We start from the raw sequence: 27,304 nt of genomic DNA on the forward strand, positions 1-27,304 counted from the left end.
CTGAAAAATCTCTATCCCATCCACACACTACTCCTTTCCCCTGCCGAGTGAGTCACGCCTACCCCGAAAGGGAAATGGCTTAATGGTGTAATAATAATTATTTAAATTTATTATCAATAAATATAATCAATAAACATATTAGTATACCATGAGAGTCCAGTTACATATATTTGTTAGGATTAAGTAATAATAAAAGCACTATACTACAATCAAAAGAAAATTGTAGTTTTTTCAGTACCTATTTCAAAAATGACTGAAAAACAACATTTTATCGATCAACAATTTTGTACGAAATTTAGATTTAGATTTTTGACTAGATTCAGATACATATTGACAACGGATAAAAATTCCAGAGGTAAATAATTCGGAGAAATGATCAATCTAGTATTGATGAATCCACAGTTCATACTTATTTTAGTCAGAAAAGCATCAAATCACAAAATAAAACCGAAACACTGAACTATTTTGAGGTTAGGAATCAATAACTCGGAACTTTTTAAATATTGATCCACTTTATTTTTACGCCAGCTATCCCTATATAAACACAAAATGAGAACATAAAATATAATTAACAGCACTTACTTAAAATGACGTATCGCAGTTAAATTTATTGGAAATTAAACACTTCCAAGATGAAACTTTTCTTCAAATCAACATTAATCCATTGCGTTTTCTCTCGGACTGGTCTGAGGTTGCGTCGTTTATCGAATCAGGTTCCATAGTTTTCGAAAATATATTTTTTATTACAAATGACAAATTTTAAAAACAGAACGAAATAATTTCATTCCAATTATGAATCAAATAAATTAAAATATCAAATGAATTATATCAACGAAGAGGTAAAGATAAAATAAATAACGGGAATAAAGGAAATATAAATCTATAAATACCGGGCTAACCTCAATCTTAGGTTTTAAACGTTGGCAGTACTTTTTCGAGAACAGCTGACTTCGTTCACCATTTTGACAGTGAAGAGTGGGGTTTGGCATTGTGTTGTTTTGTGTGCTGCAGTGAAGTTTACTTGTCGTTCTTTTACACTATGTGGTACCGTTTTCTTATGAAATAGAATGCGGGAATGATATTGGACATTCGTGGTGCAAAAAGAACTCGTCCTTGAGTGAGTCTCGGTACGCCCGAAAAACTCTCATCATGAAGGCCTTCATCGACTTCGACGAGTGTCTGCGAGATACGCCAAAATTCCGGTGAGAAAGTTAAATCCAGAGATGTGATCCCTTTACTCTCGACGATTTCTTATGATTTTCCATACGTTGAATTATGAGTCACACACATCTGTTTTTCGCAACTGGTGACATGTTAATTTTTAATAGCGAGTCGAAGTAATGCATATCAAGTGTGTAAAACTTATGCATGTAGGTTCTTTGTGCGTGTTACGATTTCCAGATTCTGTCGACTTATTCACAGGGTATTAACCTCAACATTGTCAAATATCCTGTGTAGGTTTAAATTAGCACAATTGGTGGAAAAAATGAAGAAAAAGTATTCATATGTTGATACAGTTATTTTAGAAAAAAAAAATAATACATGTTATTTATTTCACATTTATTCACGCTTTTTACATTTTCATATTATTGAGCAGGTAATTTCATGTGAAAATTGACTATCGCTGATTTATTTAAATCTTTACGTTTCGAAACCCTCTGAATCTGAAACAAACAAAAAAACAAGTTTCACGATGGTGCCTATCTGTCGTTGGGCTTGGTGTTGTTGTCGCCTGTATACTGGGTACATTTTAAAAGATCTAATTTTAAAAATTAAATTGTGATTTGGTTTTATGGACTAAAACGAAAGATCTATTTCATTAACCAGCATTTTTTTACCTACGGCTCTCGTTTTAACCACAAAACAAATCAAAAATTTTATTTTTCGGTCAAACTACGTAAGATAAGAAAAAAGATGAATAGAAAAAAATTGTATACCCAAAAAAGAACTATAAATCTGTTTTTGATCCTTTTTTGATAGGATGCGTAGTTTTTGTTTTAAGCGTAAAAAATAACATTAAAAATTTAATTTTTGGATACATGCCATAAGGTACGCAAAAAATGAATAAAAGTTGTTCACCCAAAAAGTAACTACACATTTGTTTTGATCCTTTTTTTAATAGGACGCGTTATTTTGTTTTATTCATAAAAAATAACATTACAAATAAAAAATTTAATTTTGGGAGAAATGAAACGCTACGAAAAAAAAGATACTACATATTTGTTATTGATCATTAAGTAACATTAACAATAAAAAAATTTGAAAAACAAAACCAGGTTAAAAAAAATTAAAACACAAAAGTTTTCGCCTAAATTATATCTACAAATTTTCTTCGTACCATTTTACTCTAGGATTGACATTTGTATTGTAATTGAAAATTTATTTCTTTTTTGAAAATTGAAATTTTGTTGAAAAATAATTTTTTAAACTTTAAATTGAACTTCTCCACTTGAAAATTTAACTATTTTGCTGATTTTATTGGTAGAAAATTCGATTTTTAATTACCAATTCAACTAATCCAGTTGAATATTCAATCGTTTTAGTTAAAAATTCATCTCTTTGGTGGAAAATAAAGTTTTCTTACTTAAAGTTTAACTAATCAATTTTTAGCTCAAAATTCATGTATTTTGTTGAAAAGTTGTCTTTTATTTTACAAAATTTAATCTTCTCGTTTGAAAATTCAGGTATTCTAGTTCTTATCATTTTAGTTGAAAATTAATTTTTTTTTATTAAAATTAAATTTTTTCCGAGGAAAACTCATCATTTTAGTCTTCTTCTCTTTTTCAGTCTTCTTTATTTTTGATTGAAAATTAAATTTTTAAATAATTCATACCCTCAAGAAAAATAGATCTATCATTAATTTCTGCACATCTTGACGAAGGCTTCTGTGCGTACTTCAGAACAAAATAATTCAGGTTAGAATTGTTTATTTAAAAGTAGTTATTTACAGTTTTAGTTTTTTCTTTCTCTTTAAGGAAAAGTTCTTTGAAGTATTCTCTACCTTTATATTTGGATGGTGTTCATTAAAATTTAAACTATTATTGTTTATAATAATAATGATAATAATAACTGTACGATTTCTAAATTAATGTGTTTAATAAAAACACACTCAAATGTAATTGTGCTGAATTTTTTAAATGATAAAATGAGGCCTTAATCAGTAGGATTAACTAAAAATTGTAACGTTTCCCTTAAGGGAAAACTAAAACTCCAAATAACTACTGTTAAATAAACCATTTTTACCAGAATTATTTTTTTTTCTGAAGTACGCTCAAAAGCGATAAAGCTTTCTAAATTAAACATATTAATTAGATCTCTAGAAAGTTATACCATTAAGGGATGATTTATTCTTTAATAAAGTTATTTCAGAAATGAATAAAAGTTTTTTTTTTTAAATATGAATAGTACTTTTTTACGTATTTAGATATTGACAGTGACTGTCGAAAAACGTTTCATTTACAATAAACTCACGAAATTGCATACAAAAATGTGAGAAACCGTACTGAATAATGGGATTTTATTTGAAATATTTTTAGATTCATTCTTCAAAATAAAACATTTATAGAAATGCAATGTAATCTTCATTTATTTTTTGAAGTGGAGAATTTTTGGAACCCGGTGAATTGGCCTTTAAATTTAACCTTGGTTAGTCCTCATTTTAATCAGATATAAAGAATGATCGCTACGTGTGTTATGTTGATTGAATGGAATTTATACTAAATAGTTTGCTGTTTATCGTAACATAATATTATAAATTTTTTATTCAAATAGGTACGTCATTTTTCATTTTCGGCCATTTTACATTTTTTCAGTCAGATTAGTCCTGCAAATTCCAGGAAATTGATTCGTAATGGCAAGTTCGGGGAATTCTTTAATTGAATTGTTTTTGGTTTAAAATTAAAATCTTTTTTATTATAAATATCCACTATTACATTTGTTTAGGATTCGTATTTATTGCTTGAAAATTCAACTACTTAGTAGAAAGTGGAACTACTTGGTTAAAAATTAATTTTTTTATTTCGATGCATCATTTGAATTACAATTTTTTTTGTTTTCAAATTAGACTGTTTTGTAAAAAAAAATCAGTTAAATACATATTCTATTTAAAGTAAAGAAATTATCTGTTCGATTTGAAGATTCAGCTATTTTATTGAAGTTCATCTTTCTTGGTAGAAAAATAAAATCATTGGTTTTAAGATCATCTTTGTGGTTGAAAATTCATTTATTTAGTTGAAAATTTAACTCTTTTTTTCGAAAATTAATATACTTTTGTAGAAATTGCATAGTTTTTATTTGAGGATTCAACTATTATGTTGAAAGTAGAATTAGTTTGTTTAGAATTAATTTTTTTCTATTATTAATAATTCATTAACTGGAAATTGAATAATTTATGTTCGATTGAAAATTTATGTATTTTATTGAAGATTCATCCTTTTTGGCAAAGAATTGATCTTCTTGATTAAAAATAATTTTTTTTTGCTTTAAAATTGAACAGTTATTTTGTAATTTTTTCTGTTTGTTTACTAAAATATCTTTCTTAGTTGAAAGTTCGTCTTTTTTATAGAAAAGTAATCTTATTATTTTGAGCATCATCTTTTGGGTTAAAAATTCAAGCCCATATTTGGTTAAAAATTAATTTTTTGGTTTGAAGGTTGAATGTTAGTAAATGACAAAATTCTTTAAAAATCAAGTACAATCATTAATTTAAAATATTAATGTATGTAAAATAATTGATTTCATGGAATTAATAATTAAGACACCATAGTGCTAATATATTAAATCTATAATTGATTATTTTATTTATATAGATGCCTATAATGAATGATGATTATCTGCTTTAGGGTAGTCTCTCAGGTTATTAAAAAAAAATACATAAACTTAAGTTTAAATTTTAGCATAGTAATAATTTGTTTTCTTCCCTTTGCCATTAATATTTCTTTAAAATATTATTGTTTATTGAAAAAAATAATAAACGAAATTTGCTAACTTTTTTGGATTAAAACTTGTTTACACTCATTAAAAAATACATATATTTCGGGAGTATTTAAAAAAAATATATGTTTGTTCAAACTGAAGATTACATTTTTTATCGCAATCCGCAGCTTAGCCAGTTCCAATTTGTGGCCAGTGTCACTTTGATTTCGTAAATTGAGACATCTATTTTCTCAAAAATGGAGAACTGTTTCTTATGAAACTTTTTTATATTTAAATCAGCAACGCGTCATTTCCAGAGTATACCGCTACTCTTCGTCTAATCTGCTTTTTCGGTGATTCATATGCTTGGTTGAAAATTAAACTATTTCGTTCAAAATTTATTTTATTGGGGTAAAAATTCATTTTTTATTGCTGAAAATTTTAGTTATCTATTTTAGGTAATAATAGTTTTTTAAATTTAATTTTCGCTTTTTTTATTGATAATTTTTTCGAACTGAACATTTAACTATTCTTTTTGGTGGAAAATTTATCTTCTGCAGTTGCAAATTCATATGTTCTGTTGAAAAGTTGTCTTTTGGCAGAACACTCACCTTTGGTGTGGAAAATTGTACTATTTTGTTAAAAATTCCTTTTTTTTTTGTAGTTGAATATTCATAATTTTAGTTCATTTTTTTTATTAGCACTAACTATTCCATTTTTGCTTGGAAATGTATCCTTTCTAATTGAAAACAAATTTATTCATTTTGTTGAAAAATCGCATTCTTTTTAGTTGAAAATTCAAATATTTTGGTAGAAAATTCATATTTTCGGGTTGCAACTATTGAAAACTGTTTTGCAAGAAACTATTGTTTTTGGGTTCAATTCAAATATTTTTAATTGGAAATAAGAATATTTTGTTTTAAAACTTAACTATTTTTTGAAAATTCTTTTTTCCTCTATTAAAAATTAATGTATTTTATGTGTGTCTTGTGTAATTTATGGATGACCCCTCATACAATTCTTTAGGACTATTGTCACTAAAGTTGTTTAAAATAATTCAGGAACAAAACTTTTTTTTATAATAATTAATTATCTCCTAGAGGTGATGTTCTTTTATATCAATTATATACCAATTATATATATAATTTATACCTCAATTATAAAAATTTATAACGATCAGGGAAAATTAAAGTTTGGCTTTAAAGATTAAAATAATGTTTTCTATTTTAAATTTTTAAAGAATTGAATTAGATCCTTCCAGATAATACAATTTTAAATTGAAAATATTCCAAATCGATTTTTAATAGCTGCAAGATTTCAAATTAAAAACTTTTATAATTGGACAATTTTGAGTAATCATTTTTTAGCCGCCTTACTACAATTTTACATTCAATGTCGACAACTTTTCAACAACATTGAATTAGAATCTAAAAATTAAATTATGTTAAATTAAAATCTTTTTTACAAGCTTTAAAATTTTTGATACTTTCGGTCAGAGAAAAATGTATGGAAATATCAGGAAATTCAAATCTGATGCTTGTTAGACATCGGATAAACTAAAACTTATTCGAATATTATTCTTTTCGGAATGTTTAAAAATTAGAATTACACATTTATTTTCGCAAAAGTTATGAAATCTTGATCTTTTATGGAAATTTCTGACAATACCTTATGTTTTTATACATTATAGTATAAGTATTATTATGATTTGCAGATCATGCATAGAGGATGTCGAGAACAACATAGATCAGCTCGAGCAAAAATTAGATAAGGTACAAAATATTATATCTTCTGAATAAAAACTATTAAAATTCGTCTACAAATTACGTCAAATAACTATAAATTCAAGCAGAAAATCTATACATTTCTTTTTTTACACTGATTTATCTTTCAGGTTTTAAAAAACTGTAGTTCAATGATCGATGCTGGCAAGAATTTCGTGGGACAGCAAAGGTACTTATCAAACCGTTTTTTATTTATCACTGAATTCCATAATGATTGTTTAAGGATTTCCTATTAATTTATCATAAAATAATGCTTCACATTTGTGAAGAATTCCATCATTATTATTCAAATATTCACAAACAGATATGATAGCATGCTCAATTATATTCTTGAGAATAGCTTTCTGAATTTAAATCAGGATAACCACGGGACTAAATAATGCAGCTTGATTCATTAAAAAGTTATAGCACTACTACAACTATTTTTTAATCCTTCTTTCTTTACTCAGGGTGGCTGAATGTAAGTAAAACTTGGAAATGAGGAAAAGTTTAGGAATTTTCTTGATCAGAAAAATCAGGAAAAGTCTTTTTTTATAGAAAGTTAACGTTCTGAGTTTTAAATTTCCTCTTTTTTGTTTGAAAATGTAACTTTTTCGTTTAAAATTAACTTCATTGTTGGATATTTATATTTTCGGAATGAAAATTAAACTTTTTTACGGAAAATTCATCTTTTGCTTCAAAAGTTTAACGATTGGGATTTTCTTTTCTTTTTTGACTGAAGAATTCTTATTTGTGGGAAATTCGTCCACGTATTTTTAACAAAAAATGTATGTTTTTCATTTTTGCTTAAAACGTATCTTTTTTTTTTTTGAAAATTCATCTATTTTCAATTAAAGAAATATAAATTTATGATTAAATAAAATTTATTTTCCAAAATCATCTTTTTAATAGAAACTGCATCTTCTTGATTGAAAATTTAACTACTCTATTTTCGGTTCAAAATTATCTTTTTTTAGTTTGAAATTCAAGCATTTAGTTAAAAAATTTTCTTTGGTAGAAAATTATTCTTGTTGGTTTAAAGTTTTTTTTTTAAGTTAAAAGTTGAGCTATTTGTATACAAATTTAACTACTTTGTTGAAAATTTAATTATATTCTTGAAAATTCCACCATTGTATGAAAGTCATTTTTGTTCCTTTGAAAAATCGATCATTTGTTTGAAAATAAATTTTCTTAGATTAAAAGTTTGTCAGTTTGGTTCAATATTCAACTGTTTTGTTTAAAATTACTTTTTTTGTTTTTAAAAATTTAGCTCGATAAAATGCTTATTTCATAAAAAGTTATTGCATAAAGACCTAAAATGGAGATATTTTTGAAAAATTGTAATAACCCTGGAAATAATGAACATTCTCGTTTTTGCATCAAGTTCGACCCTAGGGTGGAATCTAGGGACAAAATTCTAAAAATACCTAAACAGTTTCTTAAAATACTAAGCCAGACTTTCTTTTAAGTTTAGCGAAATGACTGTGACAAATTTTGACTATTTCTACAGTTATTCCAAAATGTCTACAGCATTTAAGTTTGAAGTCTTTTTGCAATATCTTTTTATTAAATTGTTTTTCCTTTAACTTAGAATTAGGTGCAGAATTTTATTAACTTTCGGAACATGAGAGAATAATTGTTATGTTTATATTACAAAAAATGAGACACTTTAGCAACAGCTCAAGCATTAGGCCTGTAGAACATTTTTACCGGTTCTGTATTTTGTTAAAAAGTCTTTTTTTAAGTGACTAATAAAATTTTAATTTTTTTAATATAATCTGATATTGTTTTTTTTATTTTATAAAAGGCTCTTTTTTAAAAATGTTACAAGATTAAAAAGCTGATCCTGGAATATTATTGTTTAGGGAAAATAAGACATTTTACAGGGAAAAATCAGGAAATTTTGACTATATGTATACTAAAGTTAAAAAATCTTAACTTAATAAAATTATTAAAACTAATAATAAATTAATTAATATAATATAATTATAATTAATATAATATGATTATAATTAATACACACTGTAGCGTTTTTATTACGCTTCCACATGATGAATGTTTTTGGTATATAATTAATCTTTTTGTTAAAAAATGTATGTTTTAAGTTGAAAATATATCTAATTGGTAGATAATTCTTAAATTTTATTAAAGATTCGTCTTTTTTCGTAGGAAATTAATCTTTTGTTTAACAAGTCATCTTTTTTAGTCAAAGCTTCAAATTTTTTGATTGAGAACTCTTGAATTTTATTTTAAAAAAAGTCTTTTTCGTATTAAATTAATCCTTTTATTTAAAAATTCTTTCTTAGTCGGAAATTCAATTTCTTGGTTTAGTATTCTTGAATTTTATTGAAAATTCGTTTTTTTTTTGTTGTAAATTGATTTTTTTGTTTTAAAATTCATCTTTTTAGTTGAAACTTCAACTTTTTGATGAAAATTCTTGAATATGGTTAAAGTGTATTTTTCGGTAGAAAATTAATTTTTTTGTTTAAACATTCATCTTCTTTAATTGAAACTTTAACTTTTTGGTTGAGAATTCTTGAATTTCCTTAAAAATGTTTTTTTTTCGATAGAAAATTAATCTATTTGTTTAACTTTTTTTTAATTAACTAGTTTTAAAGTTGAACTATTTTCTTAGAAATAATTTTTTTAGTTGACAATTCAAAATTTTAGTCGAAAATTCATCTCTTTAGTTGGAAATTGAACTGTTTTGCTGAAAATTCCTTTTTTTTTTTGGTTGAACAATTACTTTGGTGATTGAAAATTTATTCATTCCACTTTTGGGTTAAGAGTTCTTGTATTTTTAGTTGGAAATTCGTTTTTTTTTTTTTTTTTTTTTTTTTGGTATAGAATTAACTTTTTTTTTATCAAAATTTCATATTTTTTTCATTTGGTATATCAAATGTTTCGTTTAGAAAATTTGTAACGTTTTCTTGAAAGTTCAATAATTAATTTTTTTAAGTCAACTATTTGGTAGAAACTTCGTTTCTTTTTATAATTTAAAATTATTTTTGTTAATTAAAACTTGAAATATTCCACTTTTGGTTATAAGTATACCTTTCGTAGTTTAAAAACTCAATAATATCCGGATCAACCGTCACATAAAATTCAATTAGGCAGATTTCAACACTTACTCTGAAAATCACTTTTATTTTAATTTTTTTATTTATCACCGAAGTTTGTAATTTACCGCGCAGTTAAGCATATAATATAGGCATATTGGCAACTTGACACGCTATAAACATTCACAAAAAAATCAGTATAAATGTGAAATGGGGTCTTTACCTAAAGGCTACGTTACTTTCGGGGGGTGGAGGGTCAAATTGCTGAACATTTTTAGCGTTATTTACATATGATTCCTAAATTAAATGATTTGAAATATATGAATAATTATTTAAAGCGCCTGACGAACTATAATTACTTTTTCAAAGTCAAGAGTAATTTACCCAATGGTGATCATTGACATAAATTTATAGTAATTATTCCTTTATTAATTGAGACAGTTATTTCTCGCTCAGTATAGTGATGAGTATATCCCAGGAATGTGATGTGGATGTGTATATTTATGTTACATTCCTGACTAGAGGGGCAGGAAGCATGGGCAAATTACTACTCTGGTTCAAACATGACTCATGCCGTGGTTCCCGCGTTGAACACAATCAAGCTTAATGATAAGCTTCACACATTGATGCATCCCAATATTTCAATTCCAACCTTTTATTTGCGTTTAGATTTTATCACACACGATAACTTCAATTTAATTGATTTCCCCTTCCAAAACTAATTAATCCCTTCCTATTCCGCCCTTTCTGTCCTTTTCAATTCAAACTAATAATGCAAAGAGTAAATTAATTTATAATATAATAAAGGTGAAAATAAATATTTATCTTCTAGCCAATTCTCGAACAGTCTCTGGGAGTTATCTCTCTACTTTGGCGATGATGCAGAGATAATGGCATTTTTAAACAAATTGATTCACGCCCTACAAGAAATGAACAAGTTCCAGACAATCTTGCTAGATCAAGCATCCAGAACTGTGATTAAAGATCTGAACTCTTTCGTGAGAAGGTAAGATTATTTGCATAAACTGGATGGCCACTGGCCGGGAATAAACCTGGAATTTCGAATGTCGGAAATAGCCGGGAGTTTTTAAGATTTTTTTTTTATTTTTGCAATTGATTCTTGCTCTACGAAAAAAATGTGTTTGGCATCTCCGTTAAAATATCGAAGACCATTTTATATTTAATGTGTTTAATGTGTTGATGAATCGTTAAAATCCTAAAGTTCCTTTTATATCTGAGAACGGAAACTTCCTTTTTAAATGTTTAACGTAGTAATTATATTGGTGATCTAAATTTCCATAATACATAACTAATCATTTTCATAATAAGCTTATAATTTATGGATACCTTAAATGTTTTTAGGGTAGCTGTAGTACAGGGAAAATCTGTAAAAAATGTTATTATTTGGTTCAAAATTGAACAATTATGTGTAAAAATTCATCCGCTTTGGTTCAAAATGTAACTATTTTTTATTCTTCTTTTTTGGTTGAATTAGAGTAATTTTTATTTAAAATGTTTTTGTTTAAAAATTATTTTTTTGTTGTTAAAGATTTATCATTTTGGTTAAAAATCTATCTCTGTAGAAATTTGAATATTTTGTTGAAAATTCTTTTTTTTTTGACAACTATTTTTTTTTTACTTAAAATTTAACGTTCTGATGTTTGATTGACAATGATTTTTTTTATATTTTCTCTCTGTTGGTTAAAAATTAACTTTTTTGGTCATTTTAGTTGAAAATTTACCTCGTTGATTGAAAATTATATTATTTTGTTAAAAATTCATTGGTTTTTATCGACATTTTTTTTACTGAAAATTAAATTTTTAATTTTAGTTGAAAATTGATGTTTTTCAGTTGAAGATTTGACTATTTGTAGGAAAATGCATTTATTTTGTTCAAAATTCATCTTTTTGGTTGCAAATTCAACTATTTAGTTAAAAAATTGAATAATTTTGTTGAAAATTTAATTTTTTTTTTTTAAATTAAATTCTGTTTGAAAATACAATTTTTTTTATTAAAAATCGGATTATTGTCTGTGAAAATATGAAGTATTTCTTTTTTCTTTGAGAATTTATTTTTTGTTGAAATTTCAGCTTTCAAATTTTGGCTTGAAAATTTAACTATTTAATTAAATGCTTAACTACTTGGTTATAAATACAACTGATTGGTTAAAATTAATGTTTTCTTGTTGAAAATTTAACTAGTTGGTGGATAAATCGAACTGTTTTTGGTAGAAGTTAGATATTTTTGGTTGAAAATTTGACTATTTAATTGAAATTTCATCTGTATTATATGTATAAAATTCACGTATTTGATCAAGAATTCAACTGTTAAAACTATTTTGCTAAGAAAGGACGACCTTTAAGATTGAAAATTAATCTTTTTGTAGATAAGTCACCTTTTTATGTTAAAAAATCTTTTATGGTTAAACGTTGATTATTTTTAATTGAAAAATCGAGTGTTATATTTTAAGTCCAGAATTAATCTCTTTTGGTTACAAATTCTTCTATTTGGTCAAAAATTTTATTGTTTGGTTAAAAATTTAATTATCTCGTTAAAAATTCAACTATTTTCCTAAAGTCATATTTTTTTGTCGAAAATTCAACGGTTCTTTTTTAACATTCGTCTTGGATTTTTTTTAATTCAACTATTTTGTTGAAAATGCAACTGTTTTTGTCTAAAGTTTAATCTTTTTTATTTGACAATTCGATCTTCGTAGACTAAAAGTTCAACTATTTTCTTGTGAACTAATTTTTGTTGTAAAAAAATAATTGTTTTGTTAAAAATTCATCATTTTAGGTTTAAAAGACAATTTTTTTCTAAAGCATTCGATTTTAACAAGAAAACTCAACACATTTCTTGAAAATTTGTCTTTGTGTAGAAAATTAATCTTTTTTCGTTAAAATTTCACTATTTATTTTAATGCAATTTATTTTAACTTAAAATCTTAGATATATTGTACCTGCATTGATTAAAAAAAATTATTTCTCCATTTTTATACTATTTTCTTTAAAAAATCACCCTCATTCCCCTTTTTGGAGATTAATTTCGACTGTAAAGTCTAAAATGACTTTTATAATAATTTAAATTATACATTTCACCTAGAAGTTAGCTAAACTTTTCAAAATGTATGTAATAATGTAATAAGTATTTAATACTTATTATTATAAACGTTTTTAATTCAACCAGGGAAGAAATGTAATATCTGATCCGGAAATAGCCTGACATTTTTTATTTTTTTTATTTAAGTGGCTACCCTGATAAAGTGAAGAAAAATCTTTGTTTTTAATCAGTGAGTTAATCCTCTCGCAATGATAAGAACTCGTGGCATTGGTGCTTCTTTTATAAAATGCACTTAACTCGTTCATCATACTGACTTTTCTTTTGTGATTCGACAGTGATATAAAAAAAGTGAAGGAATCTCGACACCATTTCGAAAAAATATCCGGTGATTTGGACATCGCCTTAAATCGGAATTCGCAAGTGCCGAAAACTCGCCCTGTGGAATATGAGGAGACCTCGAATATTCTCTCAGCTACTCGATCGTGTTTTCGTCACACTGCTTTGGATTATGTTCACACGTTAACGATGTTGCAGGCCCGTAAGCGGCATGAAATACTGGGGACTTTATTGAGTTACATGCATGCTTATATCACGTTCTATCATCAGGGAAGTGACTTGGCTCAAGATTTGGACCCTTTTCTCAAAACCCTCAGTGATGATCTGAGCAGGATGAGAGGTGACTCAACCAAACTGGAAAAGGAAATGGAAAATCGACACATTTACGTCACCAACCAGGATCTCGTCCCCTCGCAGATGTCCGGTAATCAAAAGATGGAAGGGTATTTGTTCAAGCGGACGAGCAATGCTTTCAAAACTTGGAACAGGAGGTGGTTTTGCCTGAAAGATCATCAGCTGGTGTACCGCAAAAGAACCGGGGACAGCGATTTCACGGTTATGGAAGAGGATTTACGTTTGTGTACGGTGAAACCTGTTGTCGACTGCGATAGGAGGAATTGTTTTGAAGTTCTCAGTCCCACTAAGTGAGTTATATTTCAAGGAAATGGTTACTTTTTATCAAAAATGAAGCCTTTTATATTTGAAAGACTTCAGGGACCAAACTTGAATTACGCAACAGCTCAAGGGTCCTTCTATCATCTAAATATTTTTTGGATACTCGCAAATGAAACACATAACTCGTAGTAATTCTGCACAAATTTAATATGAATTTAACTTTACGCGCCAAAGAAGCCTAGTGAGTGAAAAGCGAATCTAAACAATAATAATCGGAGTTCTTAAATCCCCGAGAATTTAAATTCAGGTTATATAACCGAGAATAGGACAGAATTTAAAAGAATTTAAGAGAATTAAGGAATTTATGATTTTTAACAATACTTTTATTGTTCAGGTTATATCAGCGGTTGGTTGAATATAAATTATTTTCTAGCCATACATATTCAGGAATTACAGTGTTTCATATACAAATTTAAAATTTTCAAATGTAATAATTTATTTCAAACGAAAAAAAAAGTTTTTTCTACTTTAAAAGATAACACTTTAACAAAAGACTGGAATTTTCAACAAAATAATAAACAATGCCTAAAAAGAAAAATTGTCAATGAAAAAGTGTTATAGTTTATATTTTAATTAAAAAAATATAATTTATACAATAAAAGAACGAAACCAAAAAGACGAATTTCCAACAAATGAAGATTTTTCACTCAAGTTTAAATTATTGAACCTTCTAACCAATTTACAAATTTTCTTTACAAAAATTCAATTTTTAAACAAAAAATATGACTGTTAAACAAGAAATTAATTTTCCACGAAACTGATACATTTTACGCCAAAATAAAGGAAATTTCAAACTAAATAATAATTTTTTCACCAACAAAAAATGCGTTTTTTTAACTAAAAAATACAAGTCTTAAAAAATGTAAAAGTTCCATTTTCGGTTAAAAAATGAATTCTAAATAATAAAAAAAGAATTATTTTCCATTAAAAAGTTAAATTTCTAACCAGACATAAACCTTCAATAAAAGAATTTTTCACAATATAGTTTAACTTGGACCCAAGTAGTTGAATTTTCAATTAAAAAAGATTAATTTGTAACAAGATAATTAAACTTTTAACCAACGAGATAACTTTTCAACTTAAAATATAAATCTTTATAAAAAAAATGATTTCTTAACAAAGCAATTCAACCGAATATTTTCAACAAATTAGTTGAATTATCAAGCAAAGAAGAACGATTTTTAACCAAAAAGATACATTTTCATACAAAAACATGAAATTTCATCTAAAACAGATAACATTTTTAATCAAAAACATAAATTTTCAAAAAGATAGATGAATTTTCTGTTGAAAAATATTTTAGTCGAGTTTTCACGATCAAACTATGCATTTTTAAACAGGAAATACGTTTCTAAAAAAATGTTTGAATTTTCAATCCAAAAAGACGAATTTTTTCTACCAAAAAGGATGAATTTTTAACAAAATAGTTAAATTCTCTACCAAATAGTTGCATTTTTATAAAAAAAAAAGATCAATTTTGTATTAAAACATATGAATTTGTAATAATAAAATTTTTTTTATATTTTTAAGTGGAACTTGTATCCAGAAAATATTTCAGTTAATTTTTCAACACCAAAATAAATTTAAACAAAAAGTAAATTTTCTGCGAAAAAGTTAAGTTTTCAAGAAAATGGTATTATAGCTTAATTTGTAACCAAACAGTTGCATTTTTATCAAAAAAAGGTTTAATTTCTGCCAAAGCAGGTAAACTTTAAAATAAAAAAGACAAACTTAAAAAAAAAGAGTTGAATTTTCAACTGAAAAGTTAACGAAAAAAATGCAATTTTCTATTAATTAAAATAAATTCTGAGATTCTCATAAATTTTAAGAGAATTTATTTGTCGGTTATATTTACGGTAATATTCTGATTCTCGTTGCCATTCTCAAAGTAATATAACCGGTTCAGAACTCTAATAACAATTAAAAAATAAGCTTCTTTTTTTTTCTATTCCTTTTTGGTTGAAAATTAAACCGTGTTGTTGAAAATTACTTTATTTTTTGTAAAATTTGTCTTTTTAATTTGAAAATGCATATGTTTTAGTAGAAATTGCATCGTTCCCGGATAAAGATGCCACTTTTATGTTAAAAATTCAAGAATTAAAAAAAAAGCTAAGGGAATTTCTTTAACTTGAAATAACTGTCAAAATAAATTTTTAAATTTTAATTTGAAATTGTTTTATCCCTTTTGTAAAAGATTCTAGGTTAAAAATGCTACAAGTTAAAGATTCTGGACTTTGAATATTAATGGTTCTTTATTAATGGTTTGGATTAATGGTTCCTTTTTTTGCAGTTACTTCCTCCTGAAGATTTTCTTTTAAGTGATAAATTTTATTATTTGCTTTAATATTCAACCATTTTTTTTACAGATTTATCTTGTTTAGTTGAAAATTCAATTGTTTTGTTGAAATGTCGTCTTTTTGGGTTAAAGATTCAACTGTTTTCGTAGAAAATTTACTTTTTATTTAAAATTCATATTTTGATGTTCAAACGTCAAACTGAAATCTTTTTGAATGAAAATTTTACTATTTTTTTGCAGGGATCGGAACCTTTTTGCTTGAACCCCAGTTTAAAGGGTTCCTTGAGGGTCCGTGTCCAGCTTGGACCCTTTAATTTCATAAGGGTCCGAGTTCGGACCTGAACCTTTTAAATTCTTAAGGATCCGGGTCCGAACCTGTACCCTTCAATTTCTTAAGGATCTGGGTCCGAACCTGAACCTCTTAAATTCTAAAGGGTCCGGGTTCGTACCCGTAGCCGAACCTTTTCAATTAATAAGGGTCCGGGTCTGAACCCAGACCCTTTAGAATTTAAAAGCTTCGGGTATGGACCGGACCCTTGCTAGACCATTTAGGTCCCTGAACCCTTTAAAAATTAAGGGTTCCGATCTCTATTTTTTTTAAAGTTTGTCGTTTTGATTAAAAAATTAATCTGTTTTAGTAGGATTTGCATCTGTCTTTGCTAAAAGTGTAACTGATTAAAAATTTAACCATTTTGTTAAAAGGTCATCTTTTGTGGTTAAAAATTAAACTGGTTTGCTTAAAAATCAACATGCTGGTTGAAAATTCAAGTAATTGGCTTTTTTATTTAATTTTTTGTCTTTTTTATTTAATAATTTATCTGTATTAGTGAAAATTGCATCTTTCTTGCATAAAAATGTAACTTTTTGGTTTAAAATTTAACAATTTTGTTAGAAAGTCATCCTTTTTGATTGAAAATTGAACTGTTTTTTTTTTAATTTGTCTTTTTAATTAAAAAATGCATCTATTTTGGTAGAAATGTTATATTTCCTGGATAAAAGTTTAACTATTTGGTTGAAAAATCAATAATTTTGTTTATTTTAGTAGAAATTGCATCTTTCTTATATGAAAATCCAACTGTTCGGTATCTTCGTAGAAAATTTACTTTTCATTTAAAACTTATATTTTGCCATTAAAAACTCGAACTGACACCTTTTTTGGATGCAAATTCCACAATTGTTTTGAAAATTTGTCTTATTTATTTAAAAAGGTATCTGATTTAGTAAAAAATGCATCTTTCTTGGATAAAAATGCAACTGTTTGGTTTAAAATTCAACAATTTTGCTAAAAAGTCATCCTTTTTGGTTGAAAATTAAACTATTTCGTAAGAAATTTCCTTCTTGTTTAAAACTTATATTCTTCATATTCTATTTGATTTAAAATTCATCTGTTTTAATGAAGATTCCGTCTTTTTTGGATAAAAATACAGCTGTTTGGTTGAAAATTAACAATTTAGTTGAAACTTTTTTTCTTATATATTTTTAAGATATTTTGTTACGTTTCGTACAGTTTTATTACGTAATGTAATTACGATCCCTAACATCTTGAAATAGGAACAATAAAATGGTATACTTAAAAATTCTGATATTATGCGTTCTAGAATCATTTACTTAATGGTAATAATCAACATTTTTATCACGTAGGAGCCACATGTTGCAATCAGATAGTGAAGAGATGTACTTAGCATGGATAAGTGCAATGCAACAAGCTATTGGGGCAGCTATTCAAAGAGGGATGGGCACCGTGTCGAATGTTAATACTCTCTATGTTCAAACGCACGACAGTAAAGGACCCATAAGACCTCCACCTAAACCAAAAACTAGGTACGCATTAATTTATTAATTACTTCATTTAAATAAATTTATCTCATTATTAAGAATAACATTCTACATAGACAATTTTCATTAGCCTTCAGATTTCATTTTCTAGATATAAAATTTCATTTAATAAAATTATCAATTGTGAATCTTTGTGTATAAATAAAAAAATAAATATTTTGTTTATTAATTCTTACATTTTTTATTAGTGTTTTATGAAAGGGTTAAGACTAATTGAATAGGAAATTTCCTTTTCCTGTGACAACATTTAAATCGGAAAATAGTTTTTATGCATAAACTGATAATGAAGGCGATAAATTTATCTCTGATTTATCCAAAATATCATTATAATAGAGTGTCCATTTTACATATTTACACGTTGTAAAGTTAGTAATTTTTATATTTTATAAGATAAAAACCTAAAAAAAAATGTTTTTCCGGTTGTTTGTCCAACCTAGGAAACCTGGAATTGTTAGGGATTTTTAAAAATTTCAGTGCATTTTTTCGAAAGCTTGCCTAATTTTTGTTTTTAATTGCAATATAAAATTGAATAAAAATAATTTTTTATTTCTATAAGTAGCTTTATGTTACTGTATTGACCTTTTTTTGTTGAAAATCGGTTTTTGTTTGGTTTTATTTTAAAAATTTCTGAAAATTTAACTATTCTATTTTTGGTTGAAAAATGATAGTTTTTAGTGGACAACTCGCTCGTTTTGGTAGACAATTAATGTTTTTGGTTGAAAATTCATCTTTACTGGAAAATTCAACAGTTTGTTTTCAATTTTTTTCTCTCTGTTGACTCAAAAAGCTTCGTTTAAAATTCACCTTTTCAAAATTAAAATTGTACATGTACATGTAACTATTCCAGTAGAATATTCCATTAATTTAGGTACAAAATCTTGCTCGCTAAATATTAATTTTTTAACTAACAATTTAACTAATCAATTTTCGGTCAAAAAATTCATGTTTTTATTTTGAAATTCAACTATTTCAGTTGATGATTCATCATTTTAGTTGAAAGTTTATTACTTTCTTTAAAAATTTAATGATTTTTTTGAACTTACATTTTTTTAACTTAAAACTTAACCTTGAAATTTTTAGTTGACAATTTATCTTTTTTAGTAAAAAGCTCGTGTATATTGTTGAAAATTCGTCTTTTTGGCCGAAATCAATGTTGTTGGTTAAAAATTCATATCTTTGCTTAAAAATTCAACCATTCTAGTGAAAAATTTATCATTTTAGTTGAAAATACATCTTCTTGCTTTAAAATTCAACTATTCCAGTTGAAAATTCATAATTTCTATTTGAAAATCATCATTTTAGTTAGAAATTAATTTTTTCCCTGAAAATGTAGCCATTCCACTTTTGGCTACAAATTAATTTTTTTAGTTAAAAAATAAACTGCTCAAATTGAAAATTGATATATTTGGTTAAAAAATCGTATTTTTTGTAGAAAATAATTTGAATGATACTTTGGTACTGCAAATGGTAGCAAATAGTCTTATTAAAAGACCGTTTCTTTGAAAAAATAAGTATTTTATCATTTTTCTGTATTTAAAAACTTTTAAGAAGAGGTATATGTTCAGGAAAAAGTTTTAAAGAAAAGGGTAACAGGTTAGGCAATTTAAAAAATACATAGAGAGAAGATGGGAGACCAGTATAGAGAGTCAGTTATCTGGTTTTTAATTACAAATCTCTTTATTACTGTATTAAAAATGAAATTTGGAATATATCCTTTTAACACAACATGGATTTAATTTTTTCAGAATATCTTGTTCAAATAACAAATTTTTTGCAAAAAAATTTGGTTATCTAGTTCTATACTGCAAATCTTAAATTAAACTTTGAAGGTACACATTATTCAAAATTCGTCAATTACTAAATGCTATGATACTTATTAATAATAATATATTTATTATCTTAAATTTTATAATTTTAATTCAAAATTTTAATTTTGAGTGCACAATTCTGAAACAATTTATTTTTAAGGCCTTGAAACTAAAGTATTTCGCCCAAAAAGCCTAAATTCGTTAATCTTTGGTTTGAAATTTCTTCATTTTTTAAAGTTTCGAATTTCAAGTTTCACAATGTTGTAATTTCGAATTTAGATATTAAATATTTCAAACATTTTAAATTTCATATTCGAAGTCTTGATAATCAGTTTTCAGTTTAATAACTATAGATTTATATGAGTTAAATTGCTTGATTTTAACTTTAAAAGTACGAAATTGTCTGGGTTTCAAAATCTTAGAAATCGAAAATAAATAAATTTAAATTTTAGTTAAAATTTTGTATTGGGATTTGAGCACAGTAATAATTTTTTTCTTATCTTAATCATCGATATTTTTAAAAATAACTATCGCTTATTTACTTTTATTTTCTGGTAACTAAACAATTTTTTGGCATCGAACTTTTATTATTCGTATTCAGCGACCCTATATCTTAGCCGGCAGTTTTTATTTTGGTAAAAAACGAAAAATTCGAATTTTAATTGCTTTACCAAAAGTCGATTTTTAAAACCATCAAATCTTTTCTACTCACATTCAGAAACTTAATATTTCGAAAACAAGTTGCAGTTTCTATTGAAACTGAAAATTAAAAATTTTTCTTTTGCAAATCGTAGCTGAATCCATTTCAATTTGTGGTCTCTGTCACTTTGATAGTGTTAACTGACACATCTATTTCCTCAAAGCTGGATAACATTTTGTAATTAAATTTGTTGGGCTTGAATCAGCAACACGTCACTTCCGAAGTTGACTTTTTTTCTTACCTTAAAGTGGTGGTTTCGACTTTACAGAATTTTTAATTAAACAATTTTGAATTAAATGCTTTCAGAATAACTAAAAAATGAAGAAAAAAGTTTCTCAAATTCAAACCTTAAGAATAAGATTAATTTAGAATTCGGTATTGAAAATTGAACCGCTTTTGATTGAAACTATTCCAAAATATTGAACATCTAAAACTCAATTTCGAGTTGAAAGGCTTAGAATAAAAGTGTTGAAAATTAAGCGATTTGAAATTAATTTTTTTAAAGGTATTGTTATAAATAAAAATAAATAAATAATGACCTATCTGAAATTTATAACTGGGTCAGTGAATAATTTCTTTAACTTTTAATCGTAATTTTAGAGTTCTGAATTTTCATGTTAATTGGTAAATTTTCAGTTTTTCCCTTTCATAACTTTTAATTTCGCGATTAAAATGGAAATTGTTGAATTCTGCGAAGTATAATTAACTATTTAAAAATTGTTTACTTTTAACCGCTTTAATGTTACTTAAAAGAACGGAAATTTGAAAGAGTTTTTTATCTTAGAAAAATGTGAAATCAATTTTAATGTTAAATTATAATTTTTTACGTAAATAAAAATAAAAAATTTTTGAATTCAAGAAGCTTTGTCTAAAATATTCTATTTAGTTTTCAATTTTAAATTATTAGATTTGAATCGCTTTGAATTAAAAATTAATTTCAGAATTTTTCTTTTTTAAACTGTTAAATTTTAAAGGCCTTTAATTAGAAATAATACAATTTTAATTCCCTCGAATTTTAGACGAACAAATTTTAAATATTATGATCTGAAACTATTGCATTTTTAACACTATGAAATTGTCTTATTTTAAACATATTCTGAATTTATTCAGTTTTGAGATTCTTTGATTAAAAAATAACATTCTTCAATTTGGAATACCATTGTTCAATTTGGAATTCCTTGATAATTTTTAGCTAAAATACTATTTTTATCTAACATTTGGTTTGCAGAGTTTGGGAACAGTTGCTGAAAATACCAGGAAACGATCTTTGCTGCGATTGCGGTGGTGATAATCCAAGATGGGCTAGTATAAATCTTGGAATCACTCTCTGCATTGGTGAGAATAATATAATTTGTTTCATATTATTTTAAAAAAGCACCTTCTCTATTTTTCATATAATCATTTTGTCAGTTTTCTGTATTTAATGCGCAATTATTTTTATTTCAGCCTGTTCGGGTGTTCACAGGAGTCTCGGAGTTCATTACAGCAAAGTTAGATCTTTGACTCTCGACGATTGGGAGCCAGAAATACTTAAAGTTATGGCTGAGTTGGGAAACACGGTTGTCAACAACGTATACGAAGCTTTGCCGATTCCTCCCGATATTACGAGAGCAACCGCAAAATGTAACGGGTATGTTTTAGCCGATTAGTTTATTTTATTAATTTTTATTATTATTTATGGGATAAAACGATGAGGAAACTGATTTTTCTCGCAGACTTAAGATTTTTAGATAGATAGTTAAATATTTTAATATATAGTATATTAAATAGTAGAAATTGCAGTTCACTTTTTTAGGGCTAACCTATTATAGTTTTATTAATTAATAATTAATTAATAATGTTATTTTTGTACACACAGTCACTTAACTAACTTTTATTAACTTTTTTAGTCACTTTTTAGTCATTTTAATCTATCTCATTTTAGATTATGTATATTTTAAAAAACTTTAATCTATGTATGAAATCTAGTAATCTACAGTATGAAAAATTCTACAGAATATCAAATTTCACACTCTTACCCCTATTCCCCTGTTTTTCTATTTTTGCCAAAAATATATAAAGAAATCCATCTATTTTTGGTTTAAAAGTCTACTATTATATTTTTGGGTTCAGAATTAATCTTTTTTTCTTTGTTGCAAAAATTGAATGATTACAAATTTAATATTTTTAATAAAAATTCAACTGTTTAGTTGAAAATTGGTATTTTCTAGTAGAAAGTTAACCTTCTTGGTTGAAAATTCATCTTTTAGGTTAAAAATTCATCTATTTTGGTGAAATTTCAATATTTTTCCTTGACTGATTAGGAATTTAAAGCATTTCATATTTAATTCAATTCGTGGGAAATCGTCAGATACTATTTTAAGCTGTGAGTCTACTATAAAAATCTGTAAAAATCCCTTGAAATCTTTTAACCTGGTTTTAATTTATTTGAAATCTTTAAAATTGCAAGGAATCTGCATACATCGTTTAAAATTCTTGGAAAACGAAATAAATTAAAAAATTTGTCTACAATTCTAGACATATACATTGAAATTCCTTAAAATTGGTAAAATTTTATAAGATTTTTGAAATAACTTAAAGATCCTATTCAATCCCATATACTTGGTGAACTTCTTTCAGATTTTCGGAAGTTTTACCAACTTTTTTTCAAGCTTTTAAAATAACTTAATATCTTAAAAAAATGTTTGCAATTTTTAGGGGACGACTGAAAAATGTTGAAAAATAAAATTCCCGAAAATTTAAAATTCTCCAAAATGTAAAATTCTTTAATAATCAAGTTCCCAGATAATAAAATTTCCAAACAGTTTATAATATTACCGAATTGAAAAATTTCTGATTGTTAAAATTATTAGAATTTGAAAATTCCGGACGGAATATTGCTACTTTATAAAATTTCCACAATTATAAAAAATTATTAATATTATTTATTTTTTTAAAATACAAGAATCAAATATTCTTATTAAGAAAAATTGTTTTTAATATTCAAAGTTTCTGAAATTAATTTTAGAATTTAAAAGAATAATAATTGAAGACATATTTATCTGGATGCAAGTTTTTTCAATTATTATTATTTTAAATTCAAGTAATAATTTAAGATGACTGAAAAATCTCGAAAAATAGAATTCCCGAAAATGTAAAATTCCTGAGTAATGAAAATCCAAATAATAAAAATCCCAACCAGTTTATATTGTTACCGAATTCGAAAATTCCTGAATGTTCATAATATTAGTGAATTGGCAAATTCCCGACAGAATATTGATACATTATAAAATGTTCGGATTCAAACAATTGCATAAAATTATAAACATGTTTTATTTATTAAAAATACAAGAATCAAATATTCTTGTTAAGTAGAAATTATTTTTAATAATTAAAGTTTCTAAACTTAATTTTAGAATTTAAAATAACAATAATTGAACAAATATATCTGGATGAATTTTTTTTTTCAATTATTGTTATTTTAAATTCAAATAATAATTTAAGACGACTGAAAAATTTCGAAAAACAGATTTCCCGAATTGGAAAATTGTCATTAAAAATGTTTAGTTACTAAAAATTCCCGACACATTGCTAAATTTGAAAATTCCCAACAGAAAATTACCGAACCATAAAATATCCGAACTAGAAAATTCTCAAATTCGAACAATTACAATTTTTTGTTTTATAAATATTATTTAGTTATAAAAATACAATGGTTACATCTTTCCATAAAAAAATATTTTAAATGTTTAAAGTTTCTAAAACATTTGCTTGAATTTAAAATAATTAAAAAATATATATATTTCTGGTTGAAATTTTTTTTCAGTGGCTGTTATTTTAAATTCAAAGAATAATTTTAGAAATTTTGAAAATTAAACATATTATTTACAAAAATATTTGATTATTGTATTTTTAATAAATAAATAATATTTATACAAAAATGTAATTGTTGAAATTTAGGGATTTTATAGTTCGGATATTTTATAATTTGGCAGTTTTCTGTGGGGAATTTTCCAATTCGGTAAAATTATAAAATGTTCAGAAATATTATAATTTGGGAATTTCCATTATTCAGAAATTTTACAGTATAGGGAACTTTCTTTTTTTAAGATTTTTCAGTCCCATTTTTTGTATTTCTTTGATCTTCATTCAACTTATTGAAATTCGTTTGAAAGTTCTTGAAATAAAATCTATGGAAACCGAAAAAATCTAATAAATAAATAAAAAATTTTTGAAATTCCGTACATAATAATTAAATTAAACGTATCAAACAAAGTTCTCTAAAAAAAACTTTAAATGCGCTAATAATCTCTGAACTTCCTTGAAAGATCTTAAATCCCTTGAAATCTATTGAACCGCTAAAAATCCCATTTAATTTAATTTCATTTATTCTCCAAAGTCCCCAGGAAATTTCTTACAATCATTAAAAATCCTACAAACTTCATTGAAATCCATGGACATTTTTTTATCGTTTGAAATCCTTTAGAATTCCTTAAAATATTCGAATGTATAGGGCAATCTTTAAAAGCTTCTGAAATCCCTTAATAACTGATGCAATTCTTTAAAATTAGTGGAAATTTTTCTAAATCTGACGAATTCTATTAAAATTTGTGGAAATTCTCTTAGAGTCCCTTAAAGTTCGCTAAAATCCATTGGTGTATTTGAAATCTTTTAACTTTTCGTAATCTGTAAAATTTCTTGAAATCTATGGAATCCTGGGAAATCCCTTGAAATGATTTTATATCCTGTTTTTTAAATAAATAAATCGTTCTTTTATAATTGTGAACAACTTATGAATAAATTATAGGAAAATAATTAAAGACATATACTGAATTTTCTATAATATTTCTTCGTAAGATTGCAGAGACAGTGGTAGAAGTAATGAGCCCCTAAAATCTGTGCTTTTATTTCGATTTATTCTCGAATTGTGTAAAAGAAAAAATAATCTTAAGAAATCTCGAATTTCTCTTCATTTGCAGAAATATTCGCGAGGCATGGATAAAAGCCAAGTACGTTGACCGAAAATTCGTGAAACCTTTAACGAGTCTAATAACAGGACAACACACGAGCCGAGAATCGATGCACTTTCGCAAATGGAGCGTCCGAAAGCTTCGAAGAAGGCCCCGAAGTCGCGACAAAACTGACGTAACTGGACAAAATAAAATGTCCACTTTAACTGCTGTTAAAGAAGCCAGATCTGGAAGTTCTGATGGGACAAATTCAACCGAGAGCTTGTGTTCCATTGAGAAAAATAAGCAAATCGAAAGGGATTCTTTCAGTTCGGAGGAAATGACACAAGCAGAACTTAAAAACGAATCTACCCTCTATAACAAAATTCTCACTCGATCCTCACTGCCAAAATTAATCGACACTGATCTGGAAAATGCAGGATTATTATCGCTAATGGAAACTAGGCCTTCTCAGGGGAATTCCGACTGCAATTTATCTTTGAAAAGCGACGATTTTTCGCTCTCAGGAATTACGAATGATGTTTGCGATCGATCAGAGAACAAAGATAGCGGAACTGAGAAGTTCAAGGAGAAGGTGAAGGAGTCTGATGTTCTCCTCTTTGGCTGTGATCTACCGAAACCGATGATAGAAGGGAGTTTAGAACTGAGTTCGGATCAGGATTCTACGGCTGGGGAAGAAGAGGAGTTTGCTGATGAAGAAGATATTCAAAATTTACATCCGGAAATGTTGCTTTATAAGGCTGCTGCTGCGCATAATCTCCCTGTTATGTGCGCCGCTTTGGCTGCTGGTGCAGATAAATTATGGTTGAATATTAACGACAGAGGGCGCAATGCAATTCACCAAGCGATCATCAGTGTGAGTTATTTATCAATTTTTCATCTTAGAATAATCTGCAAATACGCAATGTTTCCGAGTTGTGCGAAGATTCAAATTTTATATATGAAAAATAGTTTTCTTTCATACAAATCATTAATAAAAGTTTATAGTTAAATCGTAAAATAGAGTTAAATTGTCAGTCATTCAGTTGGAAAAGAAAAAAATTAATATTTCAACTGGGATCCGTTTTTTTGCATAGTTCTGAATTTTACAAATATAAAATTATTTTTTTTTAAGAACGATTCAGTTTACATATTTTCAAAAGCTTTCTCTTTTTTATAACAAAAACTAAAAAGAAACATATTTTCAAATTCAAAAATCAACTGTTTTAGGAAAAGAAACCTCTTTTTTGTGTTGAATTCAACTGTTTTTTTATTATAATTTTATCGTTTGAAGTTTTATTATCTTTGATTAAAAATTTAACTGATTTGTTGAAAATTTCTCTTTTACTTGGTTTATTTTTCATTAAAATCCGGAGATTTTTTATTTGTAAGAATTGCATGATTTGTTAAAAATTCGTACTTTTGGGTTGAATTCAACGGCTTTTCATTTAAAATATTTGTTGTTTGAAATATCAACTATTACAATTGACGTTGTTTGTTGAAGATTAATTTCTTTGATTTAAAATAAACCAATTGGGCAAAAATCTATTGTTTTTTTTTTCTTCAAAAATTAATTAACCGAAAATTTAACTGTCCCTTTTTAATTAAAAGTCGCCTCTTTTAGTTTAAAAATAAATCATTTGGATGAAAATTCATGTATTTGATTTAAAATTCATCTCTTCTAGTTGTAAATGATTAATTTTTAGTTGAAAATTCGACTTTTTGGTAGAAAATTAATCTTTTTGTTTAAAAATTCATCTTTTTGGTTGAAAATGTATTATTTTTTATTGAAAATTTAACTATTTTGTTCTAATCTCCATGTTTTTGGTTCAAAAAAATTTTTTTAACTGGAAAATGAACGGTTTCATTTTTGGTTACAATTCTTTTTAGTTCTTCTTCTTCTTCTTCTTCTTTTTTATTCATAAGGT

General features: G+C 26.0%; 2 protein-coding genes across 4 annotated transcripts in view; one reads left to right on the forward strand and one right to left on the reverse strand.

Annotated features, from left to right (window-relative positions):
* LOC117174043 (COP9 signalosome complex subunit 7b) overlaps positions 1-718 on the reverse strand; it is a 22,884-nt gene extending 22,166 nt beyond the window's left edge. Inside the window, exon 1 of one of the 2 annotated variants that reach the window (XM_033362689.1) lies at positions 583-713. The gene's annotated coding sequence lies outside the window, so the exon portion shown is untranslated. Of the gene's footprint in view, positions 1-582 lie in introns of both variants that reach the window. The other variant, XM_033362690.1, reaches the window with a different exon arrangement.
* A 262-nt stretch (positions 719-980) lies between these two features.
* Positions 981-27,304, forward strand: part of LOC117174041 (arf-GAP with coiled-coil, ANK repeat and PH domain-containing protein 2) — a 39,242-nt gene continuing 12,918 nt past the window's right edge. Inside the window, exons 1-9 of one of the 2 annotated variants that reach the window (XM_033362687.1) lie at positions 981-1,202; positions 6,629-6,686; positions 6,809-6,867; positions 10,569-10,742; positions 13,133-13,777; positions 17,746-17,925; positions 21,677-21,783; positions 21,895-22,078; positions 25,407-26,253. In XM_033362687.1, coding sequence (XP_033218578.1) covers positions 1,150-1,202; positions 6,629-6,686; positions 6,809-6,867; positions 10,569-10,742; positions 13,133-13,777; positions 17,746-17,925; positions 21,677-21,783; positions 21,895-22,078; positions 25,407-26,253 — 2,307 coding nt within the window. In that variant the 5' untranslated portion in view covers positions 981-1,149. The remainder of the gene's footprint in view (positions 1,203-6,628; positions 6,687-6,808; positions 6,868-10,568; positions 10,743-13,132; positions 13,778-17,745; positions 17,926-21,676; positions 21,784-21,894; positions 22,079-25,406; positions 26,254-27,304) is intronic. The other variant, XM_033362688.1, reaches the window with a different exon arrangement.

This window comes from Belonocnema kinseyi, chromosome 6 (genome assembly GCF_010883055.1).
Source record: "Belonocnema kinseyi isolate 2016_QV_RU_SX_M_011 chromosome 6, B_treatae_v1, whole genome shotgun sequence".
NCBI lineage: Eukaryota > Metazoa > Arthropoda > Insecta > Hymenoptera > Cynipidae > Belonocnema > Belonocnema kinseyi.